Genomic DNA, 19,128 nt, shown 5'->3' on the forward strand with positions numbered 1-19,128 from the left:
GTTACTAAGGCATTAAAAGTAGACTAAATCGTTTTTATTTACTAAAGATAAAATAATCTAATTAAAAGATAATAAAAAAAATTAATAAACTTTAAATTGAAAATAATCCCGATTAAAAGAGACTTCTTTTAAAAATAAATTAATATTTTTTTTTATAAATTAAAGTTATCTAGTATATATATTAATTGTTAATTAGTGTCTTATATAGATTTTATTTTATAAATTTTTAACATCAATTACTTATAATGTATTAAGGAGCTGATTTCATATTAATGAATAGTGTGTAATTTATTATGTAATAATATAGATTAAAAATAAATAAAACATTAATCAGTTGAGGGTCTTTGATTTTAGGTTGTATTCATCAATCATAAGAGCTTATAATTTCATACATATGCAAAGAAAAAAAAATCTTTTTCGCAGTTTATGTTAATTTTGTTAAAAAAAAAGGATGAATAATAAAATACCGAACATTAAAAGTGTGGTGTTTCAGTGTGGATTACTTGGACCCCAAGTCTGAACGTTGTCTGTGGGTTTTCCGCAAAGGTTGCAGAATTTTGTAAAATCTCGTAGGTTTAAATGTTGTGTTTTGTGCCGCTCTCATTGTTTTTTCAAAAACCTCTTTCATATTCTTCTTGTTATATTTCACTCTGTGTATAGTGGCAGATTGTGAGAGAGGCAAAACTTTGCGCTCTCACAAAAAATAGAAAGTTTTGTGGTTGAACTCTTGCTCCAATGGCAACGAAAGGTCTTGATAATGTTGGGAGCAGAAAGCGCAAACGACAGACTTCAAGAAAGCTTGAAGTGGATGCAAAAGTGGAGGTAATTCGTTTTCGCTATTGGGATTTCTGAGGTTTCCTTGAGATAAAAAGTACAATTACGAATTGTTGCATCCTCGTGTTTGGTGTTATTGGCTTTCTCTGTTTGCATCTCTTTCTATGTTTGGTTTTGATCATTCTTGCCTTTTGGTCTCTTTTCATGATCGGATACTTGATTGTTTAGACGTTTTGTACACTCGGAATTGTCGTTTTTGTTATTCAACTCTCTTCTTCACACGCTGCTTGCGAAGTTTCAATTTTTTTGGACAAAACTTACAAACATTACTATGGTGATTTAGGTTCTCTTCTCCAATCAAATTTTGAGTTTTCAATGTTGTAAACGCGCAGCAATTTAGAGTTTCGGAGACCCGGTTGAAGGATGCCTGGGTCGTCCCGGAAGAAGTGGAACTCCCACGGTGTCTGGAAGCCTTGGGAATGCGAATGACCCTGAAGAGGATGTGTTGAAAGGTAATGGTTTGAGGTGATTGTGAGAGAAAGGAAGGAGGGTGATGTGGATTTATGGTGAGTGAGTGAGTGAGTGAGAGTGAGAGTGAGGAAGTAGAACGGTTTAGAAGAGAGGTATGATAGGACCATTAATGATGAAAGTAGGCATTATTATGAAGTAAATAGGATGATGATTTGCAATAGTTTTGCTCTGTTTTCAGTTCAATCTTCTCTAGCTTCCTCGGCAGACACCAACAAACACCACAGCAACCAATGCATAAGGAAGTGACCCTCTAAATGCATCCCGTTACACTATAAAACTGTTGTCAGGGGTATCCAGCAGAACAATTGAATATATACCCTCAAGAATGGGAACTTTGATCAAGATTTAGTGTAATAATAAGTATTGAATAACAGTGCCATTTTTTTTTAAATGTTGATATTTTGGTTTACTAAACTCGAGTGTGAGACTATTTTCATCTGCGATTTTCATTTTCTATTTTTTTAAAATTGAGTTTAGAAATTTTGCAGGTGAGGAGTATGGACAATGGGTTTCAAGGATCGTGGCACCCTGGAACAGTTATCATGTGTGAGGATTTGCAACGGCGTGTCAGATATAACAATATTTTGGATAACAACGGGGCGTATAATCTTGAGGAGGTGGTGAATGTTTCAAAAGCTTTGGATGGTGATATTGAATGTGCAGACTGCTATGCACGCGGGTTCATTAGGCCACTGCCTCCTTTGGTTGAGTTTGATAGGGGGGACCTTGTATTTGGTTTATGTGTTGATGTGAACTATAAGGAAGCTTGGTGGGAAGGAGTTATATTTGACCACTGTGATGGAATGGACAAGAGGAATGTGCTTTTCCCTGATTTGGGTGATGAAATGCCGGTTGAAATTCATCAGTTGCGGGTTACTCAGGACTGGGATGAAATTACTGAGGAGTGGACACGACGAGGGAACTGGGTGTTTCTTGATCTGGTGGAGGAGCAGAAGAGGAACTTGTTTGTCACAGTTTCGGCCAAGCAGATTTGGTATGATGTACGCATTAAAAAGGAATTTGAGACGATTAGAGAGTGGACATGTAATTTGAAGTACTTGTGGACCAAGTTGATAAAGGAGGTAGTTAATCACTACTTTTCTCTAACGTTAAAGGAAATTATCTCTGTCCTAGACCTTCCTGGGAGTCTTTTAAGTGAAACACCAGAGCATGCATCTGCTGAAGCCGTGCCTAATGTTGACTTAAGCATGATCGGGCAAAATAACCAAATTGTTGTGCAGAAAGGAACTGTCCCTCCTATTAAAGGGACCTTGTCTGACGTTCAAAATGAAATTAGACCCTGTGGTGATAGTCCTTTTAATGAAAGTAGAGAAGATAGATCCTCAAGTCATTTAGTGTCCTCTTTTTGGAATCCTGTGAAGTTGTCTGGGGTTGAATTATGCCCTGATGCTGTTAGGGAATATCTACTTGCTTCCAAACGTGATGTCAGGGCATTTTGGATGGACAAATTACAAAAGCATCTTGTATGTCTTGGATGGAAAATTGAGTGGTCAAATAGATTAAATGTCAAACGTTACAAGTATATTGCCCCTTATACGCAGGGCCAAAGGTGTTACCTTTCACTCATTGAAGTTTGTAAAGCTATAAAACACGACCCCAACATGAACTCCTTGCATCTCCAAAATGATCACACTATAATGCATCCTACAGTTGGTTGTCATCTTTCAGATGTGCCTTCTATCCCAGCTGAAAATATTCGATCTATAACGCATCTCCAAAATGATCACACTATAATGCATCCTACAGTTGATTGTCATCTTTCTGATGTGCCTTCTAATCCAGCTGAACATATTCAGAATCCAGATATTCCTCTGGCTGAAAATATTCAGAATCCAGATATTCCTCTAGCTGAACATATTCAGAATCCAGATATTCCTCTAGCTGAAAATATTCAGAATCCAGATATTCCTCTAGCTGAAAATATTCAGAATCCAGATATTCCTCTAGCTGAAAATATTCAGAATCTGGATATCATTCCTCCAGCTGAAAATATTCAGAATCTAGATATCTTTCCTCCTGCTGAAAATATTCTGAATCTAGATATCTTTCCTCCTGCTAAAAATATCCAGAATCTAGATATCATTCCTCCAGCTGAAAATATTCAGAATCTAGATATCTTTCCTCCTGCTGAAAATATTCAGAATCTAGATATCTTTCCTCCTGCTGGAAATATTCAGAATCTAGATATCATTCCTACAGTTGACAATATTCAGAATCTAGATATCTTTTCTCCAGCTAAAAATATTCAGAATCTAGATATCTTTCCTCCTGCTGAGCCATCTTCTCCAGTTGAAGATGAAGTTGAAGAAGTACCTGAGTATTGTCCTCGGGCTGTGGTGCAGTATTATCGCATGTATATACACAACAAGAGCCGAGCTGATAAAAAAAAGTGGATACTAAAGGCAAAGAAGCATCTGTTAGCAGAGGGATGGGTTTTTGACCATCCACCTCCATTTAATAAGAAAAGGGGAATAATATACATGTCTCCACAAAATCGGAAATTCCCAACACTCCATGCAGCATGCAAATTTTGCATTAACGAAACTATTCCTAATTGGAACCTTATATGGCAGGAGGAGATGGATGAAGGTGCTTCTAGTATTAAACCAACTACAAATCAAAAGAAGAAAAACAAGAGGGATTTGAAGGCCAACACACCCAAGGGCCAAAGCAATGGACCTCGACAGGTGCTAAGATCAAATAAGAGGGTGCAAAAGGTGTCTGTCTCTACTCATTTACATCATAAGCCTCTAAATATTCCGTCTTATTTGATAGACAGCAACATCATCTTACCAAGGTCTAAGGTTTATTATAAGGCAAAAGGCAGGAACCGTGCAGTCCGAACTTTTGCTGAGGGGAAAATAACTCATGATGGAATCAAGTGTAACTGTTGCCTTACAATATACAGTTTTGCTGGATTTGAAAAACATGCTACTGGCAGTAGTACATGCAGACCCTCTGCTAATATCTTTTTGGATGATGGAAAGTCACTCTTGGACTGCCAGATACAAATGATGCAAGGTCAAAAGACAAGTGTGGCTAGTGGAAAAGCATTAACTGATCTGTCTCTGGCTGATAATGACTACATTTGTTCAGTTTGTCGCTATGGTGGTGAACTTATTTTATGTGATAAATGTCCATCCTCATTCCATAAGACGTGTCTTGGTTTGGAGGTACATTAACTATTTTCCTTCTGAATCATGCTATATTTAGTGCTATCCTGTTTTTACTTATCACAGCACAGGACATCAATTTGGTGCTTTGACATTAGATCTAGTTTTTTACTTTGGCTTGTATTATATTTTTCTGTATAGGATGTCCCTGAAGGTGACTGGTTTTGTCCATCATGTCGTTGCGGGATTTGTGGCCAAAGGAAAATTGATGGAGATGAGGTTGAACACTTCCTTTCTTGCATACAATGTGAACATAAATGTATGCCAGCTACACCCTATTTTTAGTTTCATTTTATTACCATGCTTGAATATCTTTGAAGTGTATTTGTCTGCGTACGTAAATGTGGTCTTAGCTTTTGTCAAACATGTGTAGATCATGTTAGGTGCCTGAAAAATGGAGCTGCAAATACATCAAGATATAATGGAAACTGGTTCTGTGGAAAAGATTGTGAAAAGGTAGATTAAATCCACTCCAACTCGTTCTTTATTTCTCCCCCATTTTAGAAAAAATTAGCTATAATGTGCTTCAAAAATTGCTTATTACTATTTGTGGTTTACCATCAAGCTTTTTGTTTGTTGCAATTTGATCAAAAATGGGAACCTTCATGACCGTTAGTTTGTGTGTTTTCATTGAGAGTCTTTTTAGGGCACTAGTTTGGCTCTACTAAACAATATGGTATCTATTTTTTTGCAGATATATGAGGGCCTTCATAAATTATTAGGAGAGCCAATTCCAGTGGCTAACAATCTAACTTGGACTTTGATGAAGTTTATCAACCCTGACAGTTGTGATCTTGGTAATATTGAAAGTGACTTAGTGGCAGAAAGTTACTGCAAACTCAATCTTGCTCTTTTGTTGATGCGTGAATGTTTTGAGCCCCTAAAAGAATCCTTGACTTCCAGAGATCTCGTGGAAGATGCTCTGTTCAGCAGAAGGTCAGAAATTGTTATCCTTCAAGACATGATCGTTATTTTTCTATCTTGCTTGTTGCATTTGTGTTATATACATCGATGACATTTACTAATGGATGTGTTTGCATCTACTTTATTTACTTTGTCAATGATAATGTTGTCTGCCTCTAAAGAAATGTACTACATTATTGTTTCATCTCTTGGTCTATACCTGACATCTATAATTTGGAACTTAACAGGTCAGAGCTTAACCGAATAAATTTCCAGGGTTTCTACACTGTGCTACTTGAGAGAAATGAAGAACTGGTTAGTGTGGCAACTATTAGGTAAGTATAGTTCTTACTATTTTTGTTTGATTGCATAAGTGCATGTCCTATTTGAGTTGTTTTTTTAGGCTTTTCATATTTCATTTGTTATGTCAATTTTTTAGGGTCCATGGGAAGAAGGTAGCTGAAATACCTCTTGTTGGCACCAGATTACAATATCGTCGACATGGAATGTGTCGCATTTTAGTAAATGAGCTTGAAAAGGTAATCCACAAAACACACATGTCCTTTTTTTTATCGTCTTTTACCTTAAATGGAAGCTCTTTTTGTCGGGAATAAGTGGTATAAGTGGTATAGTATAACTGCACAGTATCATCTTCTGAAGTTGTTCAAATTATTAAGTGTTATAGCCATTCACTTGAAACCAATCCACGTAAAGGTTAGTTTTTGTAGCTATATCGAGCAGTGAATAGCACTAATTTTCTTTTTAAAGTAAATCATCGCTTTTTAAGTTTTGGTGTATGTTGGAAAACCATTAAAAATATACTGTAATGTGGTGACTAGTTATTGTTTTTGCACTATCTTATTTCACTGTCAAATGTATTTCCAGTAGATGAATTTAGCTCATACCAAAGCTACATTTCATTTAATGTAAAATTTTATCAAACTTTATGCCTGAAATGGAAATGGATTAATAAATTTGTTTCACATTGGTTTTCTATCGTCCCTTCTAAAAAATGGAGAACATGAAGTATCGTTTTTCATTTATATTGTCCACTTTAATAATATGCAACACATTTAAGCTATGTTTCACAACACTAACCGCAAATATAATTGAAACCTGAAAACTAGCTAGAAGCCGAAAAACTAATTGATAATAAATAAATATACACTAACAAATTATACATACATGCAAGTCGTTTTTCTTATTATGATTTTTAAATTGTTATAGTTTTTATATTATGTATTGTAATATGCATATTGAAATATATTCTCATTTAATTCTAATTTAAATTAAAGTAAAAATGCCATAACATTAAGTACATACCTACCTTCATTATGTTAATCAATATAAACTGTAAGATAAAAGAAATATCATATACTAATATCTTCAAATTTAATGTAATAATGAAACAATATTGCAGATGGTATAATGAATAAAAATAAATAATGCATTGAGTTACTAGAAAATATTATCAACTTCTTGATTTAGAAGAACAAATTATTAATTATTATAATTACCACAATTCGACATCGTAGTAGCATAGGAAAAGTTATTAGTAATTATTGTAATTTTTTAAGGTGGCAGAGTTCCTATATATACCCTCCTAAATTTCCTCCTAAATTTGTTGAAGTATTGTTCTAGAGTGTGCTGGTCTACTCCCGCATTCAATGCTTAACCTTGTCCGCCTCAGATGTTTGTTGTGGTTTTTTCATCTTCACTGCCGCTGGTACATATCCCTGAATTCATGATTATAAAAGAGAGAAGAATGATTATAAAAGAGAGAGGAGAGAATTTTGGTCTTCCAGACACTTAATCTCTTGAGAACCCAACCAGATTCATGATTATAAATGAGAGAGGAGAATTTTTTTTTCTTCTAAACCACCACAATCTTTCTATCTTGTAAGGTTGGTTTGATGGTAAAGTTGGAAAGGAGAGTGGGAGAGGTTGTGAGTTCAACTTCCACTATTCTTAGCATGATATTGGGGAATCTGATTGTTATTACCCAAACAAGCATTTAATTTGATCAACGTATCGGAACCGATAACATTCGAGATTATGCAGGATTATAGACGAAAATTTGGCTCTCTCTTTAGCCCTATGTCTCTTATCCTTAGGACACTTAGGAGTTATAAGGTTGACTTGGTAGGTTTGGAAAGGACGACGAGAAAACTTGTGGTTTTAACTCCTCCCACTAACATAATACTAACAACTAACAATATGAGAATAGTAGATATTCATTTACCATTGAAAAGAGAGCAACATTAAACTCCACCCATTTTTGAAAAAAGCAAATAAGCAAGAATAAATATGAGGACACAATAAAAGTATTAGTAATTCTTAGAAAGTGCTTTAAATCTAACTTAATTTTACAAAATCAACTTACAATAAGAGATTTGCATCACACTTGGTCTCTATAGTTTGGCATATCGCTAATCGATGTAAAATCTTGAGCACATGTTGTAGACTGACACAATAACTCCAACAACCCTTATTGGAATGGACTTTGAAGGTGGACATTAAACCAAATTTGACCTTATAAAACTATTTATATGATGAATTTTACACCTACTTGTATACTATAATTTGACAAATATCTCTAATCGATATGAAACTTTTAGCACATCCCTTTGCTAAGGATTGAACCTGAGTGCAGGACTAGATATCTCTAAGTGGTCCAAAAGTGACTGTACTAAATATTGTTAGGAAAGATTCTGCAAATAAACTTTTAAATCTAACTTAACCTTACAAAACTTTTTTATTAAGGTGAGGTTTGCACTTATAAATTATGATTTGGCAATTACTCTTGTGGATCTAGGATCTCCAACAACATGTTTTCTACCTTTTGCATAGTAGAAAAATTGTCTTCCACATGTTTTCTACTTGTTTGCACCATCTTCAATGCCAAGTATATGGTTAATGAGAGAAGACCTATGACAAGATATTTTTTGCTTATGACAAGTGTTGCACTTAGACATCATCAAAGAGAGGATAAAATAATAGTCAATTAGTTCAAAGTTAACGGTTACAGAAAGGTTTCCTAATCTTTGCATATCTACACACAACATAGCATGGGTTCTAGCACAAAAAATAGTAAAAACAGTGTCAGATTAGGAATCACTGAGCCTTGCGTTTCAAATTTGCCACTGAAAAGTGAAGAAATAGAATTTGGGAGAACGGTATTCTGTTGTATATGAAGAAGGTTAGATGATAAGAGTACCAAACCTGTTTAAAAAAAATAACATTGTTCTGTCCAATTTGCTGCTTTTAAAATACGGTCTAGTTAATTTTTTCATATCATGTTTGGTTCAATTCAGTTTCAAAACGGTTTAGTTTGCACACCCCTGGATACAATGCTTATGATCTGTTTATAGTGATTGATCAGAGTTTTTGAAATGGTGTTTATTCATTTCTAAAGAAGAGTTTGTGTGCGGTGAGACTACATAAAAAATACTGGCGATAATTATAATATCATGATTTTTTTTATTCTTGAGATATAGTCCTCTTACAGTTTCTTAAACTCGCACTTTACTTTCTTCAGAAGCTCATGAAATTGGATGTGGAGAGGCTGGTTTTGCCGGCTGTTCCTAGTGTGCTAGAGACATGGACCGGCTCTTTTGGCTTTGCAAAGATGACTAATTACGAGAGATCTCAGTTTCTGGACTATACTTTTCTAGATTTTGAGGGTACCATTATGTGTCAAAAGTTGTTGATGAATATTGCATCTTCAGATTCAGTTCCGTTAATAGGTATCTAATCTTCTATATTTCTTGTTTTCATAAAGTAGAGAAGTAAACCAGTTTGAATTACACAGCATTGGTGTTTCCTTTTGCAGAGTCTGAACGTTGCTGTGTTAACAACAGTAAGTCTGATCCCATATGTGAAGTGCAGCAAGTAGAAGCTATTGACGAAGAGTAAGTCACACACCTCTCTCCGTTGATCCTAATCATGAGAGAACAACATTAAATGATTGCTATGTGTGTATGGTATATATGGTTATCATTGTAGTAAGTATCGTACGATTCACGATACGAATCGTACGATACGATTCAGGTCCCTGGCGATACGAATCGTGAGTTGTATCGTTTTTACTCCCGTATCGTACTTGTATCGTACGATACGAGTCCGAATCGTGTGAATCATGATTCGATTCACGATACGAATTTACCCCAATTTGAAAACCTAGTTTTTCCCTCTACAGATATACCCCCAAATTGAAACCCTAATTTTTTCCCCCTTTATTTTCCGCACATTGAAACTTATTAATGTTATTTATTAAGGTTAGTGTGCTCGAAAACACTTATTTTTTGGATGGCTATAATGCATAATTTGTTTAGTAGCATATAACTATAGTTGAAAGAATCTTATGCAGCAACCACATTGTTTTTTGAAGGCCATGTTGCTGAAATTGTGAAACTCTATGGTAGATACACATAGATACAACTACTTTATTTTTGATTATGAGATTGTTTTGTTATTAATTTTCTCTTTACATATTTATCTATCTTATATATTTAAGTATAAACTGCATTCTTTTAATGTTTATAAAATGTTTATGAATCGTACGATTCACGATTCAAAATTTAAGCTCTCCGATACACGATACGATTCACGATTCAACTACCATGATGGTTATAGGACAACACTAATTGACACGAAGTGTCTAACCCCTATACTTTCACCCGCTAGTATATTTTTATAATATTACTTAAATTAGGAACTTAAGATGCTCTCAAAATTGTTCCTTTATAAGATTGCTTTGTATGTTTTATAATATATCCTGTATTAATTGTGTAATCTATTTGGGATGTAATATAATCATTGTTATACTAACATATATGATATTCTTTTAGTGCTTGTGCTGGCAATAATGATCACCATGTTATACCAGCTATTGACCCATTTAGAATGGTATTTTCGTCCCCTTTGTTACTTCGTGTTTTTTAAGGTTGTTTTCTGTTTCTGTTAGGACTGTTAATGTCATTGGTTCGTAGGTGGAGGAACCGGATCAACAGTGTCTGAAAGGAACAACCAGTAGTGTGTGCTCGTTGGATGAACTAGCTGACAAGAATGATGGTCTGTATAAGTTTGTCTACACTCGAAAGAAAATGAGAAAATCATACTAAGGGATTTAGCATGATAAATTCTCCATATCTGTCCACATAATGTCACAAGTAGTAGATTTTTGTACAGAGTAGAAATAGCCTTGTACAAAACTCTACTGTTACAAGATGTAATTTTTCTTGTACAACTGCACTTTTTCTCAGCATTCATGGTGTTACAACCTTACATCACTGTACTTTTGCTGTCATCTGAGTTTGTGAAAATAGAAAAACGGTAAATTTGAGTGAGGTTAGTGTATGCACATTGAATATAGTTGCACATTGGATTAGCTGTTTTACTATTTTGCTATTGTGAAAATGCAATGTGGTATGAAAAGCAAGGAACATGTGCTTCTATGAGAATTGGATTCTTTTGATGACAGGGGCAAAAGGTTCTTTCCTACAAAGGGGTAAAACAACCCCTTTGGGCCATGTATCTATACTATACTCTGATGGGGTGAAATATACAAGTTAGGATTCTTACACTTGAGAGATACTATAGTAACCCACCAACACAATGCTACCAAATGCTAATTCGGAAGAGAAGCATCCACCTACAATTTTTTAAACATGCATGGTTTTGCTTGGAACTCAAGTGTCATGATGCATTAGAATTAATGCACATTGTAAATGATTCCTCTCTCTCTTTTTCAAACTCATTTAATTAATGTTATATAATTAGTTTTTTTTAGGTTTTGTAATAATTATTTCAAGAATTCAATATTAATATACCATTGATCATAATGTCAACTGATGAAAATTCATGTTCTTTTGGACTTTTAAAATAATGATTCAAAAAATTAATCATCCTTAATTATATAATAGTTCGTGATTAGATAAAATCTAAAGAAAATGTTTAGATTGTCAATGTATTTTTATTTTAATTTATTAGTCATACTTGTAATCTAATGTTATTGTGTATAATATATCATTTAAATTATTTCTATTAAAGTCCTACTTTTAATATGATTTGAATTTGAATATCAAATACCTGCATTCTATTTTAATGTTCGGTATTTTTATTTTTTGACACCCAATAAATTTTTACACATTTTATATCTATTGTTTTACTTTTCAATTTTTTATTATTTATAAATACAAAAGTTAACTTTTCTTTTTTAATAATCAAAATACAAGGTTGTGAACCGGGCAAGTAGTGTCAAAATAATATTTTTCTTTAATATTTTTTAGAAAGTATTGTATATCATTTAAAAGTTTCTTTTTATATACATTTAATTAAAAGAAAATCATATTTATGTATTACATCATAAATCTGCATACGAAGTCTTGATCGATTCATTTGATTTTAATTTATTTTATTAAATTCAAATATTATATATATATATATATATACGTGTCATTGTTAATTGTAACACCTTTCCCGGGTCTTAATTAATTCTACACTTTTCGTATATACAATGGTTAAAAGATTAAATTGTCTCTTTGTTGTCTTCGTCCCTTGCCAACGTCGTCGTTCTCCCATGTCTTCGTCACAAGTTTCTTACCACTATCCTTATATATATTGTGTTATGGATGGATTCCAAAAAGAAATGTCCTTGTTTGCATAGTCTAAAAATCACTTTCCCATGAAAAAAAAAGAACTTTCAGATATTACACAATTCAAAAATAATAAAAAAATGATTTTTGCATTGCTCAATTTGAAAGATATTACTAATTACACAATTCAGAAGTTTTACTTTAACATTGCCTTTGTATTGCACAATTTAGAAGTCAAATGACTTTTGAATTATGCGACTCATAATTTTATTTTGGATTAAATATATTTTTTGTCCCTCAACTTTCAGTAAAAATTGATATTAGTCTTTTTTTGAAATTTTGATTCAATTTAGTCTTTAATTTTAAAAATACGTGGATTTAGTCATTTTAATAGAATTTTGTTAAGGTTATTTGACATTTCAAATGCATTTTATGATAATTTTTAAGTTAACATTGAAGCAAAAATGTGTCAAACGGTGTAAACAACTCAAATACTATCATGAAATGCGATTGAAACGTTAAATAAACTTAACAAAATTTGTTTGAAAGGACTAAATTACATAATTCTGAAGAAATTAAATTAGACCAAAGTTTCGAAGAGAGACTAATTTTAATTTTCACAAAGTTGAGAAAAAAAAACATATTTAATCCTTTTATTTTCATACAAAAACTAACTTTCAAATTATACAATTTAAACAAAAAACAGATCATACAATCTAAAAGGAAACTTATGTTAAACTTTTTTTGAATTACACATTCGAAAACTATTTTTTTAAGGACAAAAGGGAAGTTTTGTATTTGGGGGAGTGCAGAAGGAAAATGTGGAGTTGTAAAGTGCAATCACAACAGTCTATAACTATACAAACCGGCTTACTTTTGTTTATTAATAAAATTTCAAAGCAATTAAGGATATGAAATTTATGCTGTAAAAGCTGATGTAGTGTCCAAAAATGATGAAAAAAATCAAATAAAAATCATGTATATGATAGTAGAAAAGTGGAAATAACCATGGGAGGCACATGCACATGCAAGTATGGGTTTGTAAAATTCCACCATAGAAAAATGTTTGGAAGATGCTCGGAATAAACTTCTTGAAATCTTTATTTGAAAAGAAAATGTATATCAAGATTATATTTTATTTTCACATACTCTATATATTTTATTTTCCTAACATAAAGAAGTTTGTGCCTTTTTGAAAAAAAAAAAAAGTAAAAACAGAAACTACTGAAAAAATGTGTTCATGCTATGTAGACAGATGCAAAACACAACCTCTTTCTCTTTTTCCCATGCTTACCCACAATGTTGGTTTCACACTTGATGTCCAAATTCAATACTTTTTCAATGAACAAGTGCCACTGGATGAAATCGCAGTACAAATTTTAAAAGTTTGTTTTAAAATCTCACAGTGCAGTATTTTTATTCAATAGTTATACTTAATTGATTATGTGTATGAGATTAGTGTCCTTAAGATGATAAACTGAACTTCCATTTAAAATTACTTATGCTTACACATTGAAGAATTTGATCTACCTTCTTCCCCTATACACAACCAAACAAAAATTGCACCATGATTTATTCACAGACAACAAAAAAGCTCAATCCTTTATATATTCACATTTTTTCAAAACAGTCCAAACATCCTTCTTCCCTCTCCCCTTTCCCTGTCCTTTTTGTCTTCAACCTTTTTTTTTTTTCTCTCTCTTTCTCTCCACAGATTCTCCAATGGCACTTCTCCGTTTCCAACACTTGTTTTCTCTTATCTTCCTTCTTTCCCTTCACCACCACACAGGCTCGTGTGCCCTCCTTCTAAGCTTGAGACACCACCACAACACTCTCCGCCAGCAGAGACCCATGATCCATGCCAACCAAACTAACTGTGCACTCTTTGTTGGAACATGGATCCAAGATGACTCCTACCCTCTCTACCAATCCCCCAACTGCCCCATCATAGATCCACAGTTCAACTGCAAAATGTTTGGCCGCCCAGATTCTGAATACCTCAGATACAGATGGAGACCCCTCAACTGTGACCTCCCAAGGTATCCCCCAAGTTCAAAACAAAGACTTGTGCATAAAGATGCCATTTTTAGCTTTTTGCAACTTCATTGGTCTTCAGATAATGGTGTATTTGGATGTGTTTCGTTTCTAGTTTCAGTAAACAAGATTGTTCACCAGTTGGGGTTGGGTTTAGTGGAATATTTTATATTTAGAATGGGATTTTCTTTTAAGGAACATACCTGTGGGAAAACAAAAAGAAAAAAGAAAAAAGCAAGGTTGTTCAAATAGCTGAGAAAATGTTTTCCAGTTATTTTGGGTTTTCTTTTAAACTTGATAAATTTTGAATGACATTGATTGTGAGTAGAGTGGAATTTTTAAAGACTTAAAACTGGAAGCGAGTAAAAAAAGAGCCATTTATCCTATGTATGCCTCTAAATTGTTTTGTAGCATGTTCTTGGTAGGTTCAATGGGGAGGAGTTTCTGCTGCAAATGAAGGGCAAAACCGTGATGTTTGTGGGTGACTCACTGGGGCGCAATCAATGGCAGTCATTGATTTGCATGATATACACTGCAGTTCCTCAGACACAGACACAATTGGTCAGAGGGGAACCACTCTCAACCTTCAGATTCTTGGTGAGTGAGAACACTTTGTTTCTTCCGAGCAATCATAATGTTTGTTTACCCACTGGACATTTTCTCTCTATTTTTGTTTTCCATTAATTGAGATTTTAGATTTAGGCCATGATGTTGTCAGTTAATCACCCCCATTATTTCCTGGACAAAGTTTTCCAATTTTTGGTTTAGGGAAAAGGAAAGTAAGCACAGTGGTTTTCCTGCATCAGAACAGTTTGTGCAGTGTCCCTCTTTATTAGTTTTCATTCAAAATCAGAGAGGAGTAGGTTCTGATATTTTCAACAAGACAAAGTATCTGTTGTAAAAGGTGCTGAGAGAGGGGCCCAGATGTACTATTAAGCCATTATATTTGGACTAGTTGATGCAAACTGGAACACTAAATTATGTTCAAGCTTTTTGGTTTTGTATAAAGTAGACTTCTATAAAAGCAGCATGTTACAGCTGCAAAAGATGGTCCCAACCTAGTCATGACTGGGTTTTGGTATGCTATGTGCAGGACTACGGTGTTACCATTTCATTTTACAGAGCTCCTTATCTGGTAGAGATTGATGTGGTCCAAGGGAAGAGAATTTTGAGGCTGGAGGAGGTTGATGGGAATGGTGACCTATGGAGAAATGCTGATGTGCTTTCTTTCAACACTGGACATTGGTGGGAGCATCAAGGTTCTCTTCAAGGGTATGCAAATATCTCTTTTCTTTTACAACTAAATGATGTATGTACTACCAGTTCAGATTCTCTGCTGGATTTGTTGGTATTATTCTCAGCTGAGTATTAAAAATGCAGTTGATATTTTAAAAATCTTTTTTAATATATTTGAAAACATCAAAATTAGTGTCCATCAGGAAATCGAAATTCATATACTACTCACCTAATCATAAATTTATGTATACAATAATTTTGTAAACTTTTACTGTCATTACCTTAGGTATGTGTGATTCTGAGAATGATTTCTGATTGATTGAGTCTGCACTTTTTTGTCTTCTTAAATCATGAAGTGAACTTTGAAGTAATTTTATGTTTTGGATACTAAGTGCAGGTGGGATTACATTGAATTAGGAAGCAAATACTACCAAGACATGGATCGTTTAGCAGCTTTGGAAAGGGGAATGAGAACATGGGCTAATTGGGTGGACAGCAATGTTGACAGAAGCAGAACCAAGGTGTTCTTCCTGGGAATTTCTCCTTCACATACCAAGTATGAACTCTGATCCTGCATTTCTCTCTCTTACATTATTGTACTGTAACATAGTATGGCATTTCTAGGCTTCATGATTGTGTTTGTTCAATTGGAATAGCATTGTCCAACGCGTATAAATCTGCCTCTATGTGATGAGTTAAGGGCAGAGATTAAGAGCCTCCTCGTTTGACCCATTAGAGTTACCTATCTTAGAGCTGAAATTCACGTGCTTGTGTTATCTCTTTGTCCTATCTCTATCAGTCTGGCAGACACTTTTGCCTTTGGCTGGTGGTGACTAGCCAATAATTTCCCCAATGTTTTCAATAATGCATTTAGTACTGTTGATTATGGATTTTTACCTCTCTAAATGGGTGAACATCAAATAAGTAATCTTAGTGGTGATGAGAAACTCAAATATTAATGTTTTGAAAATTCCATGTAGATTAAATATAAAAAAAGTTTATAGTATATAAATAAATGTAAACTTCACTTTACAAGAGATACACATAAGAAAACCTTTTGTTGTTTGTTTCTGTTCATTGATATTTTGATTAGTATTGTTGAACTTTACTTTAGTTTCTATATTATATGTATTGAGTATTTTAAATAGATAAAATTAAAAATTGGATTATACTTCTGCATTTTGTGCAAAGTCACCTTTTTGTGATTATTGATGCTCACATGAAGTGTAGTTGGCACTTTTATTAGCCTTAAACAATCCGAGTTCAATTTGAAGAAAAGTTGTTCCCCTCATGCATAATAATGTTGATGCATCTATGAGAAAATTTCAGTTTTTTTTTTTTTTTAAATGTGTCGGTGAAATCAAATTCATGTCTACTACACATTTTGTACATAAAATAAAACTACTATTTATGTGTGGGCCCCTTTCATATGTTTTTATCTTTGAGCTTCTCATTCAACACTTGTTTAAATGTCATATGATGATGTGACATGGACTTGTCATTTTTTAAGTTTTAATTTCAAATTTTTTAATTTTAAATGTATTAATTTTTATCAAAAAATTTATTCCAAAAGTTCTGTCTATAAATTCTCTTTCAAATATTTTGAAACTAAAGTTAGAAAACAGAGAGTGGCATAGTGCCATTAAAAGTAAAGTGATGTAAAAAGTGAGAATATAGAGACTTTATCATATTTTAACATGCCACGGCCAGATTTAGTCCATTGGTCTAGATCGGGAGCCCAATACTGATTTTTGTGTTTTTGGGCCTTAACAATCACACAACCTTTTAAGACCCAAAAAAATAAAATCACAATTGACCAATATGGCCATTCTCGTATTTTTTTCCTAGGAGAGGCTTTAATCAATTTCGGAATGCCCTGAGCATTTAAGGTTCTAAAAAAAGTCATCCTTTTTAAGTTTTGATAATTATTTTTTATTGTTAATTTAACTTGTCAAATACTAAACTTTATAACAAATATTTGCATTTATTTATATTGCTTTTAACTTAATTTATAGTCCACAAAATAATCATTTTTAATTCTTAATTTTATGAGTTACTGTTATAATATTTTAATAGTTATTAATAATTATATTAATTACAATTAACAATTATGAAGGCAATAGTATTTTCACTGACATTATAAAGTTTTCTTACATGTATTCAAATACTATGCATGAAGAGTTGTAAACTAGTTCATCGTAAAACTTTGATGATTAATTTTGTAGCTAAAAACATAAAAGAACCAAATCATAACTAATGAGTTATACTTAACCAATCCTTGAACGAAAAAGAGTCTGCAAAGTTTCTAAACACGCAAAGTTTCTAAACACAAGCCTTCCCATTATACCATGGATGATATGCATCCATGCAAGTGGCATTAATTTGTGATAAAAAAAGAAAAAAAAGTGATTTGTGCTTCACAGATAATGCATTTAACATATTGTAAAATCTTTTGTGCCGCGAAATTCAAGTGAATAGTAGAAATGATAAAGTTAAACATCATATAACAAAAAAAAAAAAAAACTCATAAATCCAATGTCTCGAAGTTTTTTTATTAAAAGTGATGTTAATTTCTCGTGTGGATTATGCTGATGTCATATATATATATATATATATATATATATATATATATATATATATATATATATATATATATATATATATGTAATCTCTTCTTAATGAACCATGAATTTGGTTAACCAAGTGTTTATTTTTTGTACTAATTTGACTATACAAATTGGTTCACTGTGTAATTGCAATGCAGCCCAAATGAATGGAATTCTGGAGTGACAGCAGGACTAACCACAAAGAACTGCTATGGAGAAACTGCTCCAATAATGAGCAGTGGCACTGCATATCCTGGTGTATACCCTGAACAGATGAGGGTTGTAGACATGGTTATCAGAGAAATGAAGAACCCTGCATATCTTCTTGACATTACAATGCTTTCAGCATTCAGAAAAGATGCACATCCCTCCATTTACAGTGGTGATTTGAACCCTCAACAGAGAGCCAAACCTGATTATTCTGCAGATTGTAGCCACTGGTGTCTTCCTGGACTGCCAGATACTTGGAATGAACTTTTCTACACTGCTTTGTTCTACTGACTTTTCTTCTTTGCTAACTAATTAACACATTTCTTCCACTTCACTCTTGTTATCAGTATCAGTAGCTCATAATACATTTGTTTAGAGGGTTAGTCAGTTACTTACATAATAGCAGCAATTCAACTCTGTCATGTGTAAAGATATGCTAATGAAATCAAAGAATTATTTATTTATGTTCAAAGTTTAGTGTATCAAATATTGTTGGGAATATTCTAAGTGTGAGTCAAAAGTCTCATATTATATAGAAATTGGAATAGACAAAGTTAAAACCATACGAGAATAAAGATCTGTAACATCATTACTTTAAGTTTTTAAATTAAAAGTGGTGTCAAATGATTTATATTTATATATATATATATATATATATATATATATATATATATAAACACAATGATTATAATTTTATATGTAAAAATATATAAACCCAACAAATGTAAACCTATCACTTATCAAGATCTTGATTCCAAGAATTCGTTATAAAAGCTCTTGTCATTATAATAGCTCAAATCTCGTCATTAATAAATTTTTCTATAAATATTTTTTTTAAACGTAAGTGCAATTTTCTATAAATCAATATTAATCTATAGGTAAGTTTGAGTTTTTTTTAGAGAAATTAATTTCAATAAATCAAGGAATTCAGTATCCAGCACATCTTGTTGGCTTTTGTTTGTATGTGATAATTATTAATGTCTCTTAACAAGAAGGATAGATATGAGAAGATGGTCTTTGTTCTGATTTTTATGGAATTGAAAT

At 32.9% G+C, this 19,128-nt stretch overlaps 2 protein-coding genes across 2 annotated transcripts; both read left to right on the top strand.

Annotated features, from left to right (window-relative positions):
* Positions 1-684: 684 nt before the first annotated feature.
* Positions 685-10,732, top strand: LOC114188510. The gene is made up of 11 exons (XM_028077083.1): positions 685-822; positions 1,794-4,499; positions 4,641-4,758; positions 4,873-4,955; positions 5,194-5,435; positions 5,651-5,737; positions 5,842-5,941; positions 8,941-9,148; positions 9,235-9,313; positions 10,253-10,310; positions 10,394-10,732. Exons 1-11 carry the CDS (start codon positions 736-738, stop codon positions 10,523-10,525), a joined length of 3,900 nt encoding a protein of 1,299 aa, XP_027932884.1. The 5' UTR covers positions 685-735; the 3' UTR covers positions 10,526-10,732.
* Positions 10,733-13,544: 2,812 nt separating this feature from the next.
* On the top strand, positions 13,545-18,477 carry LOC114186737 (protein PMR5). The gene is made up of 5 exons (XM_028074725.1): positions 13,545-14,037; positions 14,458-14,629; positions 15,126-15,304; positions 15,666-15,824; positions 18,033-18,477. The coding sequence occupies exons 1-5, from the start codon at positions 13,721-13,723 to the stop codon at positions 18,373-18,375; spliced, it is 1,170 nt and encodes a 389-aa protein (XP_027930526.1). The 5' UTR covers positions 13,545-13,720; the 3' UTR covers positions 18,376-18,477.
* The last annotated feature ends 651 nt before the right edge of the window (positions 18,478-19,128 follow it).

The sequence above is a fragment of the Vigna unguiculata genome, chromosome 6, assembly GCF_004118075.2.
Source record: "Vigna unguiculata cultivar IT97K-499-35 chromosome 6, ASM411807v1, whole genome shotgun sequence".
Classification (NCBI taxonomy): domain Eukaryota; kingdom Viridiplantae; phylum Streptophyta; class Magnoliopsida; order Fabales; family Fabaceae; genus Vigna; species Vigna unguiculata.